Source organism: Leptonychotes weddellii, chromosome 11 (assembly GCF_054177405.1).
Source record: "Leptonychotes weddellii isolate Sample4059 chromosome 11, ASM5417740v2, whole genome shotgun sequence".
Taxonomy (NCBI): Eukaryota; Metazoa; Chordata; class Mammalia; order Carnivora; family Phocidae; genus Leptonychotes; species Leptonychotes weddellii.
The window spans coordinates 87885289-87910451 of NC_138379.1; the positions used below are offsets into that span (position 1 = coordinate 87885289).

General features: G+C 44.3%; 1 protein-coding gene across 1 annotated transcript in view; it reads left to right on the forward strand.

Moving 5' to 3' along the window:
• The first annotated feature begins 12437 nt into the window (after nucleotides 1-12437).
• The window catches only part of POU2AF1 (POU class 2 homeobox associating factor 1), a 24618-nt gene continuing 11892 nt past the window's right edge, over nucleotides 12438-25163 (forward strand). The window contains exon 1 of the mRNA XM_081799519.1: nucleotides 12438-12653. Coding sequence (XP_081655645.1) covers nucleotides 12638-12653 — 16 coding nt within the window. The 5' untranslated portion in view covers nucleotides 12438-12637. The remainder of the gene's footprint in view (nucleotides 12654-25163) is intronic.

Consider the following 25163-nt stretch of genomic DNA (forward strand, 5'->3'; position numbering starts at 1 on the left):
GAGAGCAGAGGGCTATCTAGATTACATTATGTGACTCACCATCATTTATAAACTGATTCAGTAGCCTGGCTCCTCAACCGAGAGGAATAACAGGGAGCCCCCTGACCATGGTGGACTTGGAGGAGGCTTCGGAGAGATCTGTGTAGTATCAGCCCACAGTGATCTCTCTGTGCTTCTAGCGATCTTTGCACTCGTTAGTATGGATGTTTATGACTCCACGTGGCTGCATCGTGTCATCTGCCGTCACTCTGTTCCATGTCCTCGTGCCCCTTGTGGTGCAGACAGTACCAGTGGACTCCCCTCGGGGCCCGGGCACAGCCCAGCCACAGTATTGGAATAGTTGCAGCCAACCCTTTTAGATGCTTACTATTTGCCAGGCACTTGCACTGTTTTGCACATATTAACTAATCTAATCCTTACAAGAATTTTAAAATCTGTGTGCCCAGAGAAGATAACTTGCCCAAGGTTGATGGATGTGTTGGCTCAAAACTCAAGACTCAACATCTTCAGCAGCACCAGTTTGAGTCTTTTGTGAGCCATTGTACCCCACAGGGAGCAGCCTGAATAAAGTTCCTGGTGCTTGGTGACTGCAGTTGGCCTTGATGGGCTGGGGAGGTTGCTCTTCAATGTCAGCGGCCGCTGCTGTTGTCTACGTGGTTGTCACACGCTCTGAAAAAGGATAAATGGCCAGTGATCAGCTCATCCATGAAACTTTGCAGAGCACATACTCTACAACTGGCATTGTGTCAAATCTTCTGGATACAAAAGAAACCCAAGATGATGCTTCCTTCAGGAACCTACTCTTCTTGTACCAGAAGAGGTGGTTTGCCATAGTTTTTGCATTCCAGAGCTTGGGGCCATCAATGTGTTGGGCCATCCACACTCAAGCTGAGGTGGCTCTGGGACTGCTTAGCAATCTGTCTCTAACTTGCTCTAGTGTCTGTGCACCTGCCTATGAAGGCCACCTCCCTGGTGCAAAATGGTCACCTTGTTGCAGAGATATAAGTGGTCTGAGTGGCATCTTCGGCTGAGCAAGTGGGACTGGCAGCCTTTGAAGAAAGAGGGAAGGCAGGATACTTGGGTCTGATTAGACTTCTGGCTTCTAGGCTCAGCATCCATCCCCTGGTAAAACTCCTCTGGGCATCTGTGGCAGAGTGGAAAGCCCACTGGAGCCCTTGCCCCACCTCCCGCTAATTGGCTGAGCTGGGGTCTCCTTGAACTCAGTCTCTCCTTTGCCATTGAGAGGGCAGTGGTTGGTGCTCAGTTGACATTTGTTGAATTTGTTGAGTGTAGAATATCTGGATTTAATGTCATTGATGGTTTTTATCTGTATCCTTTAGCTGGGTTTTTTTAAAAAATGCTTTTCTGATGTGCATATTTCTGTGGAAATATGTTTATTTGGGGAGATGCTTTCTGACCCACTGTTTTCCTTGTTCTGGTGTGAGGATATTTGTGCTGGTTGTCTCTTCTCCACCCCACCCCCAACCCCCACCAGAATGCAAGTTCTGTGAAGTCAGGGACTTTCTTTGTTCACTACTATATCCTCAGTGCTAAATACAGCCTGGATAACAGTAGAATGACAGTCTACAAGTATTGGCTGAATGAATAGATAGATGAATGATTGGTTGTTTGAAACTTAACTCTTTTGTGGGGAAGTGGTGTTACATGCTTGATAAGAGCTGCTCTCATCACAAGAAAAAATGTATAACTCTATGTGGGGGTGGATGTTCACGAGACAATGTACTGATCATTTTTGCAGTATATACTTATATCAAATCATTGTGTTGTACACCAGAAATTGATATGTCAATTATATCTCAAGTAAAAAAAATAAAGAAAAAAAAAAAGCTGTGGAACCCAAGTGCCCAGGTGGGATCTCAGGCTCTTCTTAGGAGTTGTGTGTTTTAAGCAAGTTTCTTAACCTCATTCTGTCTGTCTTCTCATCTGTAAAATGAGGCTGATACTTCAAAGCATTGTTATAAGGATTAAATGAAATAATATGTGCTGAGTATTTAGAACAGTTCTTGGCATATAGTAAATGTCCAGAAATCTTGGCTATCATTGGTTCTACCGCAACTGGGAGGTACATTTGATCTCTACCCCTCTCCCCTCACTTTGATTTTATTTATTGTTTCATGGTGTGACTGTGTTTATTTGTGGAATATATTAACTAAGGGAGATTTGTTTTTTTTTTAAATATACTCATGCCAATCAATTTATATTTATTGTGTGCCTGTTACATTTCTAACCCTGTTTGTATTTTTGTTTTCTGTATTTGCTCTCACAGGTAATGGCAGAGATATTGGGCTTGAGTCAAAAGCGTTCATATTAATTAAAATATTTCATATTAAAAATAATAATAATGGCCACCATTTAAAGACTTTTACTATGTGCTGGGCATTGTGCACTTTGGTGGCTAAATGATGGCCTGGACCAGGGACAATGACGTGTAGATGTTGACTGTCAGTGTCTGATTTTGTCTCTGGGTTCACTGAGCACACGCTTCGCTTACTTGGTTCACTAATCTCTCCCTGGTGGTACTGTGGCCACATGTACCTCGCACAGTTACTGCTTGATTGAATTAACAGCTCTGTCTTTGAAGGCAGATCTTTTTTTTCCCCCTTGGACCTTTAAGATGTCTAAAATTTTGAGTTGTCTTTCTCTCTTTCTTATCCTTTTCCTCTTTCTCTTCTTTCTCCCCTTACATTTCTATCTCCTTTTCAACTTCATTCTTCATTCATTCATTCATTCTCTGCTCTTCATTCATTCATTCATTCATTCAGGTTTCTCTCCCACCAGACTACAGCTGCCCGCCCGGCAGCTCCCCCATGACCGACAGTTGCCCAGGAGCATGGCACACATGCAAATAGACTTGTTGTGGCATGCTGCAGCCTTTTCCTTTTTGTAGTAACTAAACCTTTGATTCACAAGGAAACAGACCTTAGCTTTATTGTAGTTCCGATTTCCATAGTGTTTGGGCACAAATCATGAACTACACCTGGTAAAAATCCTGAGTAACCAGAGGGCTTGGTGTTGCAGGAGGAGGAACTGGAGGAGATTTTTTGGTTGTACTTTACAAGGAAAGATGATTGACAAGTATCATTGGACAAACTCCCTTCCCTTTACTCCTTTGAGCCATTAGCTCAGACATTCCTGATGTCTGTTGTCTGGGGGGCTCTGGTCACTTGGGAGCCTTTCAACACTGCACAGAAAAACAGTAAGACTGGTCTGAGTCTTGGGCATACCGAGTGGGGGCTGGGTCACAGGGCCACCTGATCACTATTCCTTGGTGGGGGGCCTAAAGGAAAGGGATTGTCTCCAGTTCCACAGCATTCATGGTGCCAAGCTCCGCTCTGTGCGTGGGAAACAATGGTTATGGGCTTCCCTAGACAAAGGATCTTCCACGCTACACTTGAGCTGGAGATTTTTGTTTTCCTTCTTAATCGGGGCTTTCTAGGGGCATTCCAATGAATAAGAGTTTGAAAGAGGACAGATAGGAAAAGAGATCCTGAGAAAAAAAGGAAGGACTTGTTTTTTTAAATTCTAATGATGAATGTGATTCATATTAACAGATTAAGAAAAACAGTGTGACTGTCTCAGTAGATGCAGGAAAAGGATAGGACAGAACACAACATCCTATCATCATGTACATCCTCACTATACCAGCACAGAAGGGAACTTCCATAATCTGGTAAATTGCATCTTTAATAAAGCCTACAGCTAAGAGCACACTTGATGGTAAAAGAGATCTAGAAGTTGACAAGGCTGTTTTCTCTCATCACACTCAAGTGGGAGATGCTTGGGTTTGGGCCCAGGAGGGTGAGGGGAGAAGGTGACTCATGAGATACTCTTGGAGGGCCTTGAGATGCAGATGATCAAGGAGGTCACCAACCAGAAGAAACAGCCTCCCCAGGCAGGCACATGTGTGAAATCCAGCCAATGAAAATCGTCCCTGGAATGGGGTCAGTCACGTGAGGTTGTGCCTGGACAGGGGAGTGAGGGCAGAGGCTCCTGGCGGGGGATCCTGAACCTCAGGAAGGACTAGTTTTTGATTGCCTAAGTTAGTGTTTCCTAAATCCCAAAGTAATGTCACTTGAATTCCTGATTTTTTTTTTTTAATAAAAAAAATAGCCAATAGAATCATGGACCACTCCCTGACCTACTGAGTCAAGTTTTCTGAGGGCGGGGCCCAAGGATATTTCTCTATAATAATTATTCTGCATAATTTGGCTGGAAACCACTCTTTGGGAATTCTTATTAGGACTTTTCATTAAAAAAATCTGTTTTTTCATATCAGTGATAATTGCTTGGGCACAGGGGCCGTGTCTTCCTCATATGGAATCCTTAATGTCTCGCATAATTCCCAGTATAGAGTTAGTGCTCAAAAAGCATTTGTAGAAGGATAATTGAAGCTGTTTCTCAAAGGTGGCCATCAACTGTGCAGACTGTGGGGCAAGGTACTGTTGACAAGGAGGTGAAACTCTCAAATTAAACCTATTACTCAGTGTGTGGTGCCAAGTAATGGTAAAGCACGAAAAAAAAAAAAGGCCCTTTGCCTTGAAAGGACCACATGTGGGTAGAATAGCCTAGAGACTTTCTCTTTTGCAAAGACTGTTTTTGAAAGCTCCAGGGTAACAAGCAAATCAAAGGTAATAACCACTAAGTTTTGTTGACTACCTTCTAGGATTATTTATGGCAGTCTTGAGCCATAGCTAATAATTAAAGCCACCTGGTCCTTGGTTTTCTCATCTGCAAAATGGGGGCATGGACACTTGCCAGCTTCTTGTGTCGAAGAGACGTTGTCAGTATGACTGGGGGCCATCTGTTTAGTATCAGGGAGCATTCAGGAGAGCCATAAAAAGAGCCGGCCACCCTCTAGTTTGTCATGAACACCAGGCTGCTACATACAATAAAGCCCTAGCTTCTGAATACTGGCGCCCATCCAGGCCACTTTGCCTTGGGTCTATGCAGTCTCTATTTGATCAGAATGAATGTGATTTCCTTTTTAATTGTACCCAGTCATAACATCTAATTATTTAAGGCATAATAAAGCTGGAAATCCCAACCATTAATGCTACTCCCAGATAAGAACCTGCCATGCACCTGTCAGCTATATTTGTCAACTGGGGTTCAGACAGATGCGGTCTGAATCCCACTGCTTCTTTGGCAGAGGTAGCAGAAACTGCTCTTATCTTGGAAAAGTACAAACTGTTGAAGCTTGAAGGGTCCCTAGTGTGCCTGAACGTTGAGAACAAAACCATGAAAGGGAATTCAGTTATGTAGTCTCTTGGTCAGAACAAAACAGTTAAAATTAGAGAATGTAGAGGACTTTACACTAGGCTATTGAATTTCATCATTGCAATACCAACAATTATTATCCTTATTATGACTATTACTATTATCTTGATTTGGAAGAGGAGGACACTGGAGCTAGGAGAGTTGAAACAACTTACCCAAGGCCACCCCGGTAGCAGCACAGCTAGATTCCACGCCAGGCTTTCTGACTCTAATTACATGATCTCTTCACCATGCTCTGCTGTCTTGCCCAGAGGCAAACTCTATGGAAGAATGAAATGATACTTGTTTGCAGGAGAAATGAGAAATGGGCTTAGCTGACTCGGTGTGTAAGGGAATTGCCCGTAGGCAGAAATGAAGTTTGATACTATACCCATGGATTATCCATTTCACTTGGGGGCTCATTCTTGTTTTAGCCAGACTTAGGCAATGTATCCTTCATGTATTTAAAATTTTGATATCATAGTATTTCTCTGAAATATGGTGATTCTTAACCTTGGAATTCTCATGAGCTCTACAGATCGTCTCCCAAGGAAAATGTATATATGCACATAGGACCCCTCCCCACTTTAAAATCATTGGGTTCCCCCCTCCTCTGCAACTCCACCCCTAAGGTCAGGAAATCTTTCTCTAGGTATGACCTTTCAAATTGGGCCACAGAAAATCTTCATAGTCTAAGGGTTGGTCAACCTGTAGGCCATCAATTTTTTCTATGCTCTAGTCTGTCCATATCTGCATTGATGATAAATCTTTCACTGGAAGGTCATATGGATTTTTCTGTCTACCCAACACCAAGTATCTGGCTATATGATGCTGACAATTTCTCTGTTTCATTCATTGTTGTATCCCTGAAGCCTAGAACAGTTCTTGGTATAGTTACATGATGTAATCTGTATGTTTTATTTTTTGTGTTGAACATATGTTTTTTAAAAAAATTGGGTGCATAAATGTTTGGAAATTAACCATACATGTAATAGGAAAATTTTTTTTGGGGGGGTTGGGGAGGGGAAGAGGGAGAAAGAGAGAGAATCTTAAGGAGGCTCCATGCTCAGCATGGAGCCTGTCAGGGGCTCCACATGGGGCTCAATCTCAGGACCCTGAGATCATGACCTGAGCAAAAATCAAGAGTCAGACGGTTAACTGACTGAGCCACCCAGGCGCCCCAGAGAGCTTGTTCTTAAAGAGAATTTATCTATAATTGCTCCATTATGTACATCATCCTAGATTATTTGGTGTATAAATTTTACCAAGCTAAGAAAGTTCTCTTCTAGTCCTAATTCTGGAAGAGTTACTACTATTTTTTAAACATTACAGTTAGATGCTGGACTTTATCAAGTGTTTAGACATTGAGTGGGGTAATTCCATAATTTTTCTCCTAGAGTTCATTAATGTGGTGAATTACATTGATAAAATTTCTAAGAATAAATCATCCTTGTATTCCTGGGATAAATCCTACTTTAACATGATGTGTTGTTGTATTATTATTACTATATCACCATCATGTATCAGCAAACCAAAATTTTATTTGGGATTTTTGAATCTCTATTGACAAATTAAATGGGTCTGTAGTCTTTTCTTGTGTTGACCTTATCTAGGTTCAAAATCAAGAATTACATGAGCCTTTTATTTTCGAACCACTTGTGACTTTTTTTTTTTTTAAAGATTTTTTATTTATTTGACAGAGAGAGAGACAGCTAGAGAGGGAACACAAGCAGGGGGAGTGGGAGAGGGAGAAGCAGGCTTCCCGCCGAGCAGGGAGCCCGATGTGGGGCTTGATCCCAGGACCCTGGGATCATGACCTGAGCCGAAGGCAGACGCTTAACGACTGAGCCACCCAGGCGCCCCCACTTGTGACTTTTTATTTTGATTCTATCTGAGAGACAACATAGTGTTTTGTTTTTTTTTAGAATTTAAATTCAATCCAGAAATCTGTATCTTTTAATGTTTTTTATATATATTATAATTACTGTGCTATTAGAACTTATCCTGTAACCCTATTTCTACTTTCCATTCACTGTATTTTTTTTTTAATACCCCCTTCCTGTTTTCCATAGAAAGATCCAGTTTTCTTCAGCTGGTTTAAAAACGTAACATTCTATATCTGTTCTTACAGTAAGAACAAAAGTGGCCATCACCCCTTACTTCTGATCCATACTTAGGTTTATATTTTCCCCTGTCGATTTCTTAAATTTGTCAATACCTATATTTTCCCTTTTGTAAAACAAAAACATTAGCACATTTTAATTTCTCTTTGATCTCCTCCAGGGCCACACATTACATGCCTCTGCAAAGTAAACAGAATATAAAGTGAATGGTGTCCCTTGCACTTGAGCAATCATGCTGATATTTTCTAGATATTTTGTTTTGGGTGGTTTGGGATGTATTTTCTCTTTCTTTTCAGCTTAAAGAAAATTCCTATCATAAACTTTACCCATGGATCTGATCATCTTTTGCTCCTGTATTTCTTTGAATTCTCCCAGTTGCCCTTTTTATTTAGTGCTTCCTCAAAGAGCAATTTTAATGTGAGGCCTTGTCTATCTGAGGATGTTTTTGTTATGCTACCATATTTAAATGATAGTTTGGCTGGATTTAAAATTATAGGTCCAATGCTCTTTTCGTTAATACTTTAAAAATATTTCTTCGTTGTTCGTTTGCCTCTAGTTTTGCTGTTGAGAAGAATACTATTAATATGATTCCTGTTCCTCATCTGTTAATATACTTTTTTTTCTCCATAGGGTTTTAGATTTTCCTCTTTGTATGAGTTGTTTTTAAACTTCATTATAATGTGTCTAGGTGTTAGTTTTTCGTCACCCCTAGAGTTTGACTGTCCGTTACTCTTTCCATCTTAGATCTTTCATAATTTCTTTTTAAATTTTAGGAATTTATCTTCATCATACTCAAGACAAGGACAAGACAAGAATAACCACAATCACCATTGCTGTTTATCATGGTACTCGCTAAACCTATAAGGAAAGGAATAAGAGATGTAAGGATTGGGGGCACCTGGGTGGCTCAGTTGGTTGAGTGTCTGCCTTTGGCTCAGGTCATGATCCCGGGGTCCTGGGATTGAGCCCGCATTGGGCTCCGCACTCGGCAGGGTCTGCTTCTCCTTCTCCCTCTGCTATTCCCCCTGCTTGTGCTCTCTCTCTCTCTCTCTCAAATAAATAAATAAATAAATAAATAAATAAATAAATAAATAAAATAGATAACTAAAAAAAAGAGATGTAAGGATTGGAAGGGAAAAGAGAAAACCACTATTGTCATCTGAAGAGATGATCATCTATCTAGAAAGATCATCATATTCAAGAGACAAACTGTTAGAACCAGTAAAAGAGTTTAGCCAGGTTGTCAGAAGTAAGATAAACTCACAAATTTTATTAGAATGTTTCAACAACATCAATAACCAACTCAAAAATACAATAGAAAGTAAGATGCCATTCACAATGTCAACAGGAACTATAAAGCAAATAAGAATAAACTTATCTAGGAATACACCAGACTTCCATGGAGAAAATTTTAAAATTATAATAATAAAGAATATGGAATATGATCTCAATAGATGGAGAGCTACCCCCCGCTCAGCTGGGCCAAATTAATCTTATAATGATATCAGTCCTCCTTAAAGCAATCTATAAATTCAATGAAAAAACAATAAAAACTCCAGTTGTATTTTTTTGGAGGAACTTGATAAACTTGTTCTAAAATTTTAAGATGTGCTATAATAAATAATAGTGAAAACTTTCAAGTGTTGGTACAAGAACAGACAATGAGACCAATGAAATACAATGGAGTTTAAAGACAGGTCCATGTATATAAATTGGGTATTTCTATTTAAAAAAAAAAGGACACCACGAATAAAGTTAACAGATGCCAGATTAGGAGAAGAGATTTATATTGAGTAAAACTGATAATATCTAGAATTTTACATGTAGAATATACAAAGAACTCCTAGTCCACAAGAAAATGACAGCCACCCCACTGGAGAAATTGGCAAAGGAATAAAGAGTCATTTTAGAGAGAAGGAAATCCAGAAGGTTAACAAGCATATGAAGAGTATGTATTACTATGTATTAGTATTAGTAATGTAGAACAAAACCACAATGAGCTATCACTACATCTATTTGGTCAGCAAAAATTGGGAAGCTGGATGGTGCCAAGTTTGGTGGTGAAATGGAAATCTGTGAAGCTGGTGGGAGTCCTGGAGAGCAATTTGGTTGTATTTTGTCAGCTTAAATATATACATACATAGTAATTCTACCTCTGGGCATATAACCCACAAAAGCATGCATATCTGTAAAAGGATGCATCAAAATATTCATCGATGCTTTGATTGTGGAGGGAGAAGTTGGAGACAATCTGGTTAAGTAAAACACCATGTTTGCATTCCATGGGCTCCTTTGAAGACATCAGAAGAGACAGATGGAATGTCTACACAGCAGTGTGGATGGACCTTAAACATAGTGCTGAATGACAAACTCAGGAACAGTGTGAGCACTTACAGTACAACACCACAGACATGAATAAAAAAAATCTGTGCATGCAAAACAGTACACATTTTGTAAGAACAGGTACAAATGTCTACAAATAAAAGGACTGACATCAACCAGATGAAAATATCTGCTTTGACTGGTATATGGTGGAGATGAGTGGCGACAAGAGAAAGACTAGGCATGGAAGATTGCGGGTAGGGAATGAATGAACGAATGGATGGATGAGTGAATGAGTGAATAAGAGAGAGACCTGTTGGGGACCCATGATGATAAAGTGCCATGGCTGAAAAGGATGATGAAGGCCCAAATGGAAAGGGGAAAATAAGGCCTAGTCTGGATGATGGCACCTAGTGAGTACAAGTAGATATATGTTGAATGAGGGAAGGAATGAAGTCTGTGGTAAATCCTTTTTGCAAAGCTAAGGATTCTTTTTTTTAAAGATTTATTTGACAGAGAGAGAGAGAGACAGTGAGAGAGGGAACACAAACAGGGGGAGTGGGAGAGGGAGAAGCAGGCTTCCCGCCGAGCAGGGAGCCCGATGCGGGGCTCGATTCCAGGACCCTGGGATCATGACCTGAGCTGAAAGCAGACGCTTAACGACTGAGCCACCCAGGCGCCCGGCAAAGCTAAGGATTCTTTTGCAATATGAATCAGTGCTCTTTACTGAATTATTTTAGGAGTTTTGATTTCGATATATGAAACTTAAAAAAAAAATGTGGGCACACCCAAATTTGAGACCTCTGGAGGCATTAAAAGAATTTTTTCTTTTCTTCGACTTCTTGAAGTATTGCATACACATGGACGCCTCCTCCCCCTTGGAACTATGCCATGCAGTTTGACTTTGGATTCTCAGCCACAGAAAACGTCTTCCCAACAAATATTGGATATTTTGACCAAGTCTCGGTTCCCAAATACCTGCTTATGTGTGGTCATTGATATCCAGAGGCTTTGCTGGAAGCACTGAGCTGGAATCTGGCTCCTGAGCTTTAAGGCTATCAGAGGCCACAGGGCTTAGAGCTGGGCATGACGGTGGGCTTACCTACTGACACTTTTTTACCTGCTGTTGTGTAAGATCTGATTTGTCAGCACACCTCTAGATTTGTCATCTTCCTCCCTTCTTTCCAGAGGACAGAGAATTAGCCCAGATCTTCCATTGATCTGTTCTAGGTTTTAAATATGACATTTGGCTTTCATTGACTTCAACGGAACAAATATCTGTCAGTGTGATTATTTAAAGCGCTGGCTCTAGTACCAGGAACTTGGGTCCCATAGCCAGCCTATCACCTCATAGCCCCGTGACACTGGGCCAATTAAATTTCCTGGGCATTTGTTTCTCCGGACCATATGGAGAGAAGTCTCCTCACAGAGTTGTGGTAACTCAATCAGATAATGTAGTGAAGGCTTAACATAGAGCTTGGTGCCTAGTAAGTTGTTGTTATTAGGATTGCTTCATGGAAATTATTACACTAGGCCTTGAGGAGAGCCCAAGATAAATAAGAAAATGTTCTTAATTTCATGGGACTTGGAGAAATAGGACAAAACTCAGAACAATGTGAGGCAGGACCAGTGAGGTCACATATCCTCCCAAGAACCCCGTGAGACATTCAGAGAACTGCTTCTTCATTTTATAAACAAGGAAACAGAGACTCAGAATTACGTGACTTGGTGAAGAGGACACAGCCAGTGAGAGGCACAGCCTCGCTGGGAACCCATCCCTCCTATGACTGAGCCAGGTTGGATGGACGTGCCTTGCTTTCCAGTGGACAGAGTTGTGTCAGATGGCTCTGAAGCGGGTGGGGGGGGGGGGCGCAGAGCCGCTAGGGGGCTGTAGTCGGGGTCAAATGATTGGGTCACTGGGGCCTAAGCATGTGGATTCAGAAACACAGTGGCAGAAAGCTTCCAAAGTGGGAGGGAGTCCGTGGCCTAACCCCCATATGCTATGAGGTGGTGAACCTCACTACTTTTGAGAAGCTTTATGCTAGCAGGTGGGTGGGTACTAGGAAGGAGGCCCTGCTCCTACTGTATTGTTAAAGAGCATGGGTGTGTACTCCTCTCTTCCCTGAGCGAGTTGGCCTCTTTCTCCATGGGCGTACGGACCACTGGAACCAGCGTCCTCCATATTTCAGCATGCTTAAGCCTCGCCATTTTGGTAGTGGCTGGGGGGCAAGGGAGGGGCTGTTGTGTTTCAAAATGGAATAAACAGAAAAGCAGTATTAAAAGAATGAAGAGGTTGTTTAGTGAGGCTTGAAGAGACTACAGGTGTTTCCTCCTGTGTTGAGAACCGGTGACCCCCTGGGAATTGCATTTCCCGTCGAGCGGGGCCCATGGCGGACTGAGTCCTGCCGACGTGCCCGTGGTTTAGAAGCCTCAGTGGGCACCACAGCAAACCCCGAGTCGTCCGGGGGTCTTGGGGGCTCATCGTGGGCGTGGAGGGCTCCGAGTCTTGACACGCGTGCTCACACGGCTCACCGCCGCAGACGTGTTCACCCCACCCCACGTATCACTCCGCGCTCCGGGGCCGCGGCCGGACCGCCACGGCCTTCGGTGCTGTGCTGTCGGTCAGATCCGGCCGGCTGGCCCCGGGAGTCGGCGGCCTGGAGCCGGGGGGCCTCTGAGGGCGCGCACGGTGGGGTGACGGGCAGCCTCGCTGAAGCAAAAGTGCACCCGCGCCTGAGGTGGGAGGATGTGATGACGCGGTGGCCCCGCGCGGCGCGAACTCGGGCCTTTAAAAAGCTGAGGAAACATCCTCTGAGCAGGCAGCGGCTACACTGGAGGAAAGCACACCCAGGGCTCACATTCAAGAAGCCAAACTGTCTGCTTCAAAGAGAAAAGGCGACATCCTGTCACAGGCCATGCTCTGGCAGAAACGTAAGTGGTGCGACCGGGGCTGTCAGAGCCCTGTCGGCCCAGGTAGGCACCGGGAGCTCGCCAGGGAGCCGGGCCGCGTCGCGGAGGCTGTGGTCGTGCTGGAGGCGACGGGCTCCGGGTGCCCAGCGGGAGGGGAGCGCAGGGCTGAGGTGGGCGACGGGGCCGCTGGAGAAACCAACCTGTCAGAGGTGATGCTGAGTTTCCAGGCGGGGGGGGGGGGGACGAACTAGTGTTCCAAGGTGGGACAGCTCATCGTGTCCCCGCTGTGCGGCATGAATCACCGGGGCGAGGAAAGGCCAGTTCATGATTCACACAATGAAAAGCCGAAGGTGACACTGGTTTGGGGCCCAGAGGGGAAAGCCGTGGAGTCCTTCACATGACTGCCTTCAGTTTTCATAAACAGCTGCTCTTGAGCTTGTGGTTCCTGTCCTCGGGCCTGCTTGTCTCCGAGTGACTTAGGTTTCTGCCGAAGGCGTGATTTGTCTCCGTGAGTGCCCGGGACCCTGGGGCCCAAGTCTTCGCTTGCCCCGCTGCCCTGCCCCTTGTCGTGCTTCTCCGCGCTCCGTGGAGAGGCTGCTGTGCCGCGGGTCCCCGTGCAAGCGGGCAGCGCGTTTCTCTTTAACCTTCGCGTTCATCCCTGGGGTCGGATGGAACAACTGTGAACTTTATTTTCCATTATGTGGGATCAAACAGAGACTCATGTTATTAATAATTGGAATCATACAGAGAGTGTCTGCAACATTCCTTTCTTGAAATAACGAAGTCAACTCAACTGCCTCATGGGAGTCGAACCTTTTTGGGGGCTCGGTTCTGGACTTCCTCAAGAAAGAAATATTACCAAAAAATTGGCCTGCCTTTTCAAAGGTGCCCAGGTCTTTAAAATGCCTTTTAATGAATTGATGTACACCCTGCTTCAAGCAAACTTAATATAAGAGAATCTAGATTTACAGAAAAAGATAAATTGGGGAGTGTTTGTTTATTTTACAAAAAGCTATTCTCTTGGAGGCCTTAAAGTTCAGAAAATATATTTCCACTGATTAAAACATAACTTACAGCCACTTTATCACCAACTCATTGTTTCCTTTATTTCTTGTGTAAATTCTCTGGAATTAAGCTTGTTAATATATAATTCGGAGGAGCGATTTCAAAATTTCTCCGATTGTGAAGTCTCATTGTTTGATGCTGGCAAGATGCAATTTTTTTTTTTTTTTTAATAAAAAGAGATGAACTTTAATTTGGGCTTGAGAGCTACGGAATCCTTCCAGGATAACTAGAGATATGCTCATATGGGTGGTGCACATGGCTACCTGAAGGATAGAGGAATAGAACCCAGCCCCAGGGAGAGCTGTGTGGCTGAAGGCAGGTGGGCACTCATGTCTTTTACTGGACGCTGCTGGGTGTCCATAAGCCCTCACACTTAGATTTGAATTGGTGGATTTTATGTGAGCTCTTGAGGAACTTTTGCCTCGGTTCCTACCTATTCAGAGCAAGTCACTTTCCTTTTTATTTTCAATTTTTAAAAAATCTTTAGATTTCTCATGTGTAAAATGGGGTAAAAATAATACCCATTCCTCAGAGCTACCCTTACCTTGGTAAGCTGAGATGCCACCAAAAGGGTGTTTGTTGCTTTGGTTTTGCTTCAATGTCTGAGATACGGGTTGCTTTCTTGCCTTCATGAGCTACCATATTCCCCACTCTTGGTTATGCACTACATTCTTCCTTCCTTAATTCCTCTTAAGAGATGAGCAGTTTTTTTTCAAAGGAGATGCTGCAGGCATGTTTCCTGCTCACACACTGGACGTCAGTCGGGTCCAACGAACTCCATCCTTAGGGAGACCACATTGTAAGCTTGTCTGTGGAATAACTGGGGTGAATGGTTCTACATGATCAGATGCACACAGTCAAAATTCTTTTTAATTGTCCTTTGGCACCTTAAAGGAAATTAGGAAAGGCCCCGGGCACTAGACCCATCCCCTTACCCAGGATCCAAATAAAACCCTTGTCCAGGGGCACTGAGGGGACCTAGGTGCCTATACCTTGTGGGGAACTAGTAAAAACAGGGCAGCATCGTCAGCCCACTTCGAATCACCTGATGGGAGGGCAGAGTTTGAAATCAGACACCAAGAGTGCTGAAAAGGCACTTTCTTTTTTCAGAAAACACCCTCGGGCCATGATTTGAAATGACTGTACTCTCACGTTCTGGAAAGGGTTAAGAAAACATCCACTTTGTAAATGCTGCCTCCTCCCTACCTGGCCCAGGATCCCTGTTTGTGGACCAAATGTGAACACTGACTTTGGTTCGGATCAGCTCAGACCTGCTAGCACACAGAAGTGGAAATCTGCGAGCCCCATGCATGGTTCTGAGCTTTGCTTGACTGGCCGGGTAGATAAAGAAATTACTCCGCCAGCAGATTCTCCTTCTGGGTTCTGGACTTGGTCCTGCAGGCCCCGCGTGGATGTGAATTCACAGCCACTCCAGTGAGAGGCCCTTCCTTGTTCAGGCCAGCTGGTCACAGTGCAGTAGAAACAGCAGGAGTGATGGAGTGAGACAGGTCTGGGTTGGAAAGCTGGCTCTGCAGCTTAATAATTCAACCTTCGCAGATTCTGAAAAATCTGCAAAATGGGGGTTTTAATGCCTGCCTTCTGAGGTTTTAGTCGGAGTGGAAGTAGGGAATGTGGGTAGTGTCATCAAGTTTCTGGGTAGTGGTGAGGGAGCACCTTCCATCCTGAGGCACGTCCCCTGGGCCCATCTGGAGGGATCAGGGTTCTGCTAAATTCCTTCCTGTCTATCCTTTTCCAAACACTTTGATCAGAATAGTTAAAAAGGCACGATCAAAATATCCTTGAGCGGTGGGATCTTTCAAATGGTTTTCCAAGGGTCTAAATCAGCGGTCTGCAGACCGCGGTCTGAGTGCCAAATGGCCCCATCACCAGTTTTTGCAAATAAAATTTTTTTGGAACGTGGCCGTATCTCTTCGTTCACATATTGCCCGGGGCTGTTTTTGCTACAACGGAAGTGTTGAGTAGGGGCCATAGAGACTATATATATGGCCTACAAAGCCTAAAATATTTACTGTCTGGTCCGTTACAGAAAAAGCTCGCCGACCTCTGGGCTAAATGATTCGGGTCATACTTTACATGCTCATTTCCTTAGGTTTCTCTGCATCCTGGGGTCACACAATGCCAACACCAGTGGGAGATAAAATTTGCAGTCAGTTGATTAAATGATTTGCATAAAGCCAAATTTGATTTGACTGACTTCTTCCTTAACAGCTATGGAACTACGTACAATAAACTCAACACCATTTGTTAGAAAATGAATGAATCACACAACTGCTTTTTATTGTTGTTATTTGTGTAAGGGAAAACAGGCTGACTGATTTTCTTTGAATTGGCTGCTTATCTTGATGTCCCGTAGACATGGCCCTGAAGTGCAGCGAGGCCCGATAGCAACAAGAAATAGTTACTGTTAAACTATTATGGCATGAATGTACCTTTGCTTCCAGACAGCTTCAATGAAGCAGAGGTTCCCAGACAAATAAATTAGGGTCTCAAAATTCTTATTAACGTAGAACTCTGGATTTACTCCAGGGTTCCACTAAGTAGCCAATTTTTGTAGGGAAGCCAAAAATTTGTTTAAACATAAGGAAAACCTGTAATAACCCTATACTGTTTAAAACCCCATCTCTTGCAGAAACTCAGGCAAATTTACACCAAGAAGTAATTTAGGTCTGTGGAGTACCTCTAACATTTCTATTGTGTGTTACAACCTTTGTCCACTTAATAAGCACCTTTACTTCTCACCAAGTTTATGTATTGATTCAGTGGTTCTCGTTGATAAGGACAAGTCAGATCTAAAGGACGACACAAATTCACAAGCACAGAAGGAAGTGAAATAAGGGACAAACATCACCAAGCACACAGATTAGTTGGTGAAAGAGCAATAATTTTCAAGGTGAACACTTTACTTCCTTCTCCCTGTATTTACTAAAGAAAAATGCCAACTTTGTTTTTCTCCATACCCAGAAAGTTCCCAGGTCAGAGGTTTGGAAATCTCTCTTCCAGTTCACATCTGCACATCATTCTGTTGTGAGGAATAAAAAAGAACCAAGGTTGTCTACACTTATTAGCTAAAAATCTGGACATTTAATTCACTTAGAAGTTCCGTAAATTTTTGCTTTTAAACCTTCCCATTACAAAATAAAGGTAATAGGTTCTTTCCCCCCTCTGACTTCTTTCTAAAGAAGTTTATTTTCCTACCAACAAAGATGTCCACCAATTTCTGACTTTGATCCAACCAAACCAAAGTTGGCTGATTGATTATCAACAGAAGTTTCACGGTTATGAAATACTTATTGATGTTCTAGTTTTCTCATTTTTGTAGAACAATTGCTTGATTAGAGTAGGCCTGCTGGGGGTGGAGAGGCCTTTTCTGGAATCTTCTTGTCCCAGTTGTGTGATGCTACGGACAAAGCATTGTTCTTGCAGGCAGGAAACATGGAGTTTACTTTCCAATGTACAGGTTATTAGGTGCGGGGCCTTAGGCAAGCCACCTAACCACTCTGGGTCTCAGTGCTCCAGCTGTAAAACCACGTAAAGGAATTGCCTTTACGTGGCTAACAGGCAGGGAGATTGAACTTGACCCAAGTTCTTTTCCAGCTATAATTGCTGAGCTTTCATGAGGGCCCATACAAAATAAATCCATGTTTCAAACACAAGTGTTTAATCTAACAGAAGGCATTCCTCCATCTGCACAGAGCAGTGCTTTCCAACCTGGGCGACAGGTTGGAATGCTCTGGGAAATTTAAAAAATACTGATGTCCAGGTCCCAACCCAGAGGTTCTCATTAAAGTGCCCCGGGCATTAGATTTTCAAAAATTCCCAGGCAATTCGAATGTGCAGCCAAGGTGAGAACTACTGACCTAGAAGTTGCAGGGAAGGGCTTCTAATATACCCTTGGACATTTTCACCTGCGCACCCAACCCATGCATGTCCCAGCTCTGGGGCATGAGTACTTACCTGGCTCCCTGCAGCGTGCCAACTGGTCTGTTGCATCAGTTTAATTGCATTCGGTTGCTTCTGAAGAGACCTGAAACAAGATGGATTTAAGTAAGACAGCGGTGTACATTCTCTCACACCAAAGTCGGCCGTAAGCCGAGCAGGACTGTCCACAGAGTCTGCAGGGCCAGCAACGGCTCCCGCTACTTCTGTCTTTCTGGTCGGCTGTCCTTGGCATGTGGCTTCTGTCCTCCAAATTGTCTCATAGCTGCCACATTAGCTCCAGCCACCACATCTGTGTTTTGGACAAGCAAGAAGAAGAGAAAAGAAAGGCAACAAGATCATGCCTCCCTGCTGCCCTCATCACTATTGCTGACATCTAACAGCCACTCCGATCTGCAAGGGAGGATTGTGTCATTGTTTAGTGGGCACATTGACGCCCCCCCATAATGTGGGGCTTGTAAGAAAGGAGAGGGCTAATGGGGGGTGCGGCAGCTGCCAGTCTTTGCCACACTTTGGATGGGTTCTCTCATTTAATCCTCATAGAAACTCCAGGAGGTAGGTTCTGTGTTTAGCTGCATTTCATAGATGGGAAGACTGAAGTTGAAGATTAGGCTAGTAAGTCAGCCTGAATATTGTCTTACAAAGCTGTCCCGTGTCTCTGCCGCGGGCCTTGGCTCACCCCCAGGGCGTGGGAGGGTGCTCTGGGTGAAGGCACAGGCCTTCCACGTCAGGTAAAGGAGTGGAAACTCAATGGCAAAAATGAAGTGGCCAGCTGGCGGACTCCTGTGCCTACTTCACAAACTCAGTTTGATGCACGTTTCATCTTACTTACTGCAAGGAATAAGGTCTTTGCGTCTATACCTCCTCCATGGGGCTCTTTGCAGATTTTTCAGCTGCAGTGGGGGGGCTCGAAGGGGAGAGAGCGACCTAGAATCTTCCCCCCCAAACCAGCCAATCTGTTTTCTGGGCAGCACGAATAAAGAGCACTGTGTGGCCGCCTGAGGTGGGACCCAAGGCTTCTGCCCCCCTGGCACTTCCTTCATTTTGAACTGTCTAGACTTTGGAAGAGTCAGGCTACCCCTTCGTGCATGTGTGCATGTGTGTGCACTTGTGTGGTGTGGTGTGGAAAGCAACATACAGAGAGTGGGGGTTTATTTGGAATTAGAGAGTGACGTCTCTGTTCTTTCTATGCCATTAGCGGCTTAAAGCTTCGCCTCTGGGGCAGGCAGATCTGAGTTTGAATCCTAGATTTATGCCTCCCTGGTTGCACGGTCCCCACAAGCCCTTCTGCCTCACTCTGCTGCCACCTCCTAAAGTGTATAACGGGACCACAGTTCTGACTTCTTTGCTTCATGGGGCTGTGGTAGGTGTTCACTACTGTGCTTCACATTAAGTCAATGCTCAATAATAAATATTAGTTACTATTCTTAATTTTCCTGGTCTCTCTCACTCTACCTCTGAGAATAAAACTTATGCGGCTAATTATAGATGGTGATTTGTGTGGCCTCTGAGTTCTGCATTTCTCGTGAAACAGCAGGGCGCACACTTCCAGTCTTGTAACCTGTGGTGGGGTTAGTGATCAGGGCTAAGGCTGATGGCTAAGATGGCCATTCTGTGGCCAAACTTGGAACTTGGGCCACCATTTTCTACCACGCGTCATAAGGCAGCAGGCTCATAGTGACTGAAAAACTGTGTTTGTTTTCTTTTAATTCACAAGATTGAACTGAGGTGTTTATAATCTAGCTGTCAGGAGACTGACCCTTGAATTTTGCAAGAAATAGCAAAAATGATACTGAAAACTGAAACGGCAATGTGCTGCCTTTCTTGGTTTTAATGGTTTCATTAGTGTCACTTTCTGGAAAGAGCAGGCAGCCAAAGAATTATAAACCAGAGTCATTCTCAGACCAGGTGTTGGGGCCAAAAAGGACTTGACCACACTTAAGAAAAGCTGAATTACTTTTTAACCCTCTAGAAAGACTCATAAATTTAATTGGAAGATAGGAAGTGTACAGAGATTGTTATCACTTCCCAGGACTGTGAAATGCTGGGGACATAGAAAAGAGAGAGAGGAAAGAGAGTTGAAAGCAGGAGGAGGTTTTAATGCTGGATGAAGGCAACACTGATTCAGGAAAGGCGTAGAAGGAAAATCAATCATCCCTTTGTTGTCCCATGCATGCGTGCATCCACCCAATAATGGAATTATTCTTAGTAGAGAAATCAAGCAGTGACATACATTATCTTCAGCAGGAGGGAGGGGAAGATGGAATCAGGGAAGGTATCCTGAAGCATATGGCACTGGATATAGATCCTCAAGAATAAATGATAATTAGACTTCTTGCTTAGATCTTGGGAGATGAAGAGGCATATTAGGACATAACATATGACCATTGGGAAGAAAATCCAGGCACGTCTAGGCTGGTGTTTACAACATTTTTTGACACAAATGTCTTTATTCAAACCAAACCTACTGTAGAACTCCAATAAAAAAATAAGAAAGGAGCAGTTCTGGGTGGATATTGAAGTTCTGATTGCTCATTCACACCCAGACTCCCTTGCTTCCTTCCCTTTATTGGCAACTACGGTTGCCTCCACTCTATTCCAGGGTTTCTAGATTATAGCTTGACAACTGTGACCTGGACCAATCCTCTACTCCTTCAGCCAGATCCCTGATACCTGGTCACAGGTCCTTGGTTTAAATGCTTCTAGGGTAAAGACCAGACTCCTAGAGCTGAGTGAGTCACTGTGAAGCATGTTGTATTGGGCTCCATGAAGCTTTGAAGCTGTGAAGGTCATGTTTTCAGTCTATATCGGTATCTTGTGAACAAAGAAGGAGGTATGTTCTTCTAAGATTGACCTGGTGACTCCTTTCCCAGGCTTGCTATTCTAACAAATTCTTCAGGGTCCTTCACAAGGAAATGCCCCCACATCCTGAGACCATTGGTTAGTACACCAGAGACTTGGCAAAAAAAAGCTCATCTTGATTAGCATTATCTCACATCATGAATCAATTATGAGGGCTGACTTCACTCACATAGCCTATGTCCCAGGTCACCACAAGCCTTGGGGCTGGAGCACTTAGATCTGACCCCAAATGTATAGCTGGTGCTGGGTCTGAAGAGTCCTTCCTCCAAGGAATTGGTCTCAGGAAAAGTTGATTTCTTTAACAAGAATCTCTTTGGTATGGAAAATCCCGAACTAGATATTGCTTAAATCAAGGAACAAACAATTGCATTTCTTCTCCTCCAGCTGCCTAACCATAGGTTTTTCCTGTTCTTGATAAGACTGGCAATTCTAGATTCAGGCTCTGAGTCTTAATCTAATAAGAAAAGATATTCTGACTCCTCTGCTCAGTCTCCTCACTCTGGTGCTAACTTGCTACAGAATTTGGGTGGGCAACTTGGGGTGGTTCACCCCCAATATGGTCTTGTGCTCTTAGTGTAGTCCCTCTCTTTCCCCATTCTGATCCCAGCTGCTCTCGATAAAGCAAAGGCAATGCCCAATATGTCTGCTAGAATTCCGCCTTGCTCTAATAGACAATAAAACTTCCCTCCCTGACCGTCAAAGAGTCTTCCCATGTATATTGCCATGTTTCCATCCCATATGGGAAATGTGCTCCTAGGTTTCTAGGCCTTTGGAGAAGTACCATGACTATGGCCTCAGTTATGGCTCTGTCCCTGTCCTTTGGGAGATACATAAAAGTTCCTTTAGGGGCTACATCTGAGGTCAGGGACAAAGGCATGCCATCTTACTCTGTCTGCCTCTCAAAAATCTCTAAGGTGCTCCTTCCTGGAGTTGTCCTTTAAAAATTTAAATCTGCCACAAACCTACTCCTCTGCTGGCTTCTGAAGAAAGAAGTCCTTCTGCTCAGCTCATGATATCTTTATAAGAGATCAGTGCTAGGATTTTGAAGTCTCCTGTCCAAGCTTGTTCTGTTTGCAAGTGAGGTCTTTGACTAGTCTCTCTGCAGCATCATGGGCCCCCTCTCTCCTAAACATGGCTGTCCTTCTGCTTGGGGACACCTGCCCAGGTACCTGAGGGATGACTTCTAAGACCACAATGAAGGCAGGTTGAGACAGGCCTTGCTGGCAGCAGAAGGCTCTGGGTGTGTTGAGGATAGAGACATTCAGTATCAGGATGTAGCAGGACAAGGGCAAGTTAGAATCACAACACCAGGGCTACCTACTTCTCTGATGAGTGATAGGCTGAGATCATAGGAGAAACAGCAGTTTGTTGAACACTTGTTATGTACTAGGTGCTTAACTGTGTTAATTTCATACAGTCCTCATGATAATCCCATGAGCTGGATATCATTACTCTCATTTAGCAAATAGGGAAACTGAGGCACATAGATGTTAAGTGATTTGCCAACGGTCACATAGTGATAAGCTACGTAGTAGGCTTTCCAGACTAGATCTGCTTGAGTCCCAAACAACATCATACCACTTTTCAATGCCAAGGATTTTAGGGTTCCACTAGATGCTTCTTCCCTTCCCCGTTAAAATAAGTCCACCCTTAGATGGAGGTGGGTTCTTACTTCACTGAGAGCAGTTGTAGCCTGACTCAAAAGCTCCTACAAATATGAATCTCAGGAAGTTAGATATGAGACAGTATAGAACCTCTGGAGCCAGCCGATTTCCATCTTGGAATTGGAGTTCCTAGGGCTGGTCTTCCTCTAGTGGGCTAATCAGCCAAGATAGGATAGGACCAGCTGGTGAAACATCTTTGGGTTTCATCTAGGGTCCCTAGGCTGGGGATGAACCCTGAACATCCGGGACTACTTTGTATGTGTTGGGCAAGACTTACGTTCATGGTGTGGGCTAGCCTCACCCCAGACCAGACTCCCTGCATCAGAGACAGGACAACAAAGCCTCTTGCACTCTCCTCTTTATGTAGTCCCTACAGACTGGGGACCCCTGCTTGCTGCTCATGGAAGTCCTACTGAATCAAGTGGAGGTGGAAACCAGCCCAACCAGCCAGGACACTTCATCCCTGAGGCAGATGCAGCTCTGTTACCGTTTGTGATTCTAGGTCTGCTGATACATTTATTTAATTAATGTCTACCCCATTTGATGAGATGGTGAGCTCCCTGATGGCAGGGACCTGGTTTACTCTGCTTAGCATGTATTTATTCAGGGCATGCTCTGTCAGGGCTGTCCTAATCTTGTCCCCTACTCTGGGACTCATTGTATCTCAGATGGGAGCCCTTTCTGCTCTGGTGACCCCAGTTTCTGTAAGAGACAGGCAGATGCAGCTGGCTCCTCAGGTGGACCTATCCACTGTCATTTCAGTCGAAAATACCAAAAATAAAACTTTGCGGGGAATTGTTTAGGTCTCTCAGTTCTCATCACTCATGTGAGCAGACTGCTGGTAACCTTCTCATGGACTTCTTTTTCCTCTCTCGGATGGGAAATTCTATTTCTTGGGGAAATTGGCCGTCAAGGGAGACTGGATCAGGGTGGTCCAAGCCCAGACTCTGACATGAGGAATGAGGGTCAGAATGGGGCAAGGGACATTTGGTGACTGACCTCTGGGGCTACCCAGAGAAATAAGTGGACTTGCTCAGGCAGGGGGCAGGCAGGCGGTGAGGCAGAAATGGACTGAGCTTGGAATCAGAGGTCTTGGCTTTAGCTAATGACACATCTATTTACAAGTGTGACTTGGGCAAGCCACTTAACATCTCTGGGCATCGTGTTCCTCATCAGTGGAAAGGAGGGTGAAGACCTCCCCTGCCTATTTCAGAAGCTGTGGTGAGGCCTCAGGGCTGTGTGAGTCACAGAAATTGTGCAAAGATGAGCGTGGTGATTTCTGAGTTCCTGGGGGTTAAGGTCGTGACCAGGAAACAGAGGGACATTTGGCATGCATGCGTTCACCATGCCTGAGTCTTCACGAAGAAGCAGCAGAACACTGACACTGTCTCTGGGAGTAGAGAGAGGAATCCGAGAGCCTTGTGCACTCTGCTTGCTCTGCAGGAGCTTTGGAAGGAGGACGACACATGGTGTGGAATGCACTGAGAGCCCCCGGGGGAAGGTTGTCTTGGCAGCAGAGCCCATGAAGACCATCTGAAAGCTCTTGCACTAGTGGCCTTTTGGCTGACCTCACTCAGAGTCATGGAGTGGGGCATCCAGAACTTTGGGGATAATCCCGGTAATCCTGAGGCTGTGAAGTGGGAACACCTCAGGCAGGAACTTGGTGGATGAGAGTGGGCTACAAGTAAACTGGCTCTCTACTTAAGCCTAACATAATCTGAGAGGAGTGTGTCATCACCCTGGGTGTCCATTCCAGACTGGCTGAGGCTTCCCTTAAACAGGGATCACTTGGCTCCTGGACCCCTTTGCTCTGGGGCTCTGTGGTTCTAAGATTGAACAAGTCTCTGTTGTCACCCCAGATGTACTTTAGGATCCTCCCCTGGCTCTTCTTTCTCAGGTTGTTCTCTCTAGGTCCTTTTGGCCCACCCAGGGCTGTGGCTATTCTCTATCCTTTCCCAGGGACCCCCTGGGATCATGGTAGATGACTTGATGGTTTTAATCAAATGATGATTGATCAAATGATGTTTGATCACCGAGTTCTGTGGGGCTGACGGGAATATGCTTCTTAGAATGGGGACAAAGAAGGGAAATGTCACTACTTTTCCCTTCCCTTCTGTGATCAGACCAGAGAGTCTGGGATCACCTGCCATCTTGGAGCTCTCCCAATGGAGATATCCCAGTCTACATACCAAGACGCCATGGCTTACTCCTTTTCGGCTGCCCCAGCAGCCTTACAAGCAACATCAGATTATAATTCAGTTGAGGTTCCACTTTCTCATATCTTCTGAACACCTTCATTTTTTTTTTTAAGATTTATTTGAGAGAGAGAGAGAGAGAGCGTGCGCAGTTGTGCGCACACAAGTGGGGGGAGTGGCAGAGGGAGAGAATCTTCAAGCAGACTTCCCGCTGAGCACAGAGATGTCCAGGGGCTTGATCTCAGGACCCATGAAATCATGACCTGAGCCAAAACCAAGAGTTAACTTGTTTAACTCTCGCTTAACTGACTGAGTCACGAAGGCCCCATTCTTCTGAACACATTTAAAGGCACTTTTTTGTCGATCTATCTTTTTCCACTCTGCCCTGGGTGTTATCCAGATTGCTAGAATATATGAGTGACGTGGTGATACTTGCTGGCTGCAGAGCCCTTTCAGTTCAAACATCAGTGAATGGAAAGCCCGCATTTACATGCATAGGAAATCTCTTTGTTGGCCTCCATTAAAAAAAAAAAAAGTAAACTGCAATCTAGTGTAAATTGGGCGGGAGAGCCTTTCTCTAGCGTGTCAAGTCCAATCTTTGGCCAAAGCCCAAGTTCTTTCTTCCTGTTTGGAAAAAAATCAGCCATTGTCCATGAATGGAAAGAACAAATTTGAAAACTTTGACTCAGATCTTCAGCAGAAGACGAACATTCACATTAGTGTTTCAATTAAGGATGTGGATAATCCTTTAGCCGATCTGAGCTAAACTTTCCCAGGCGCCCTCAACT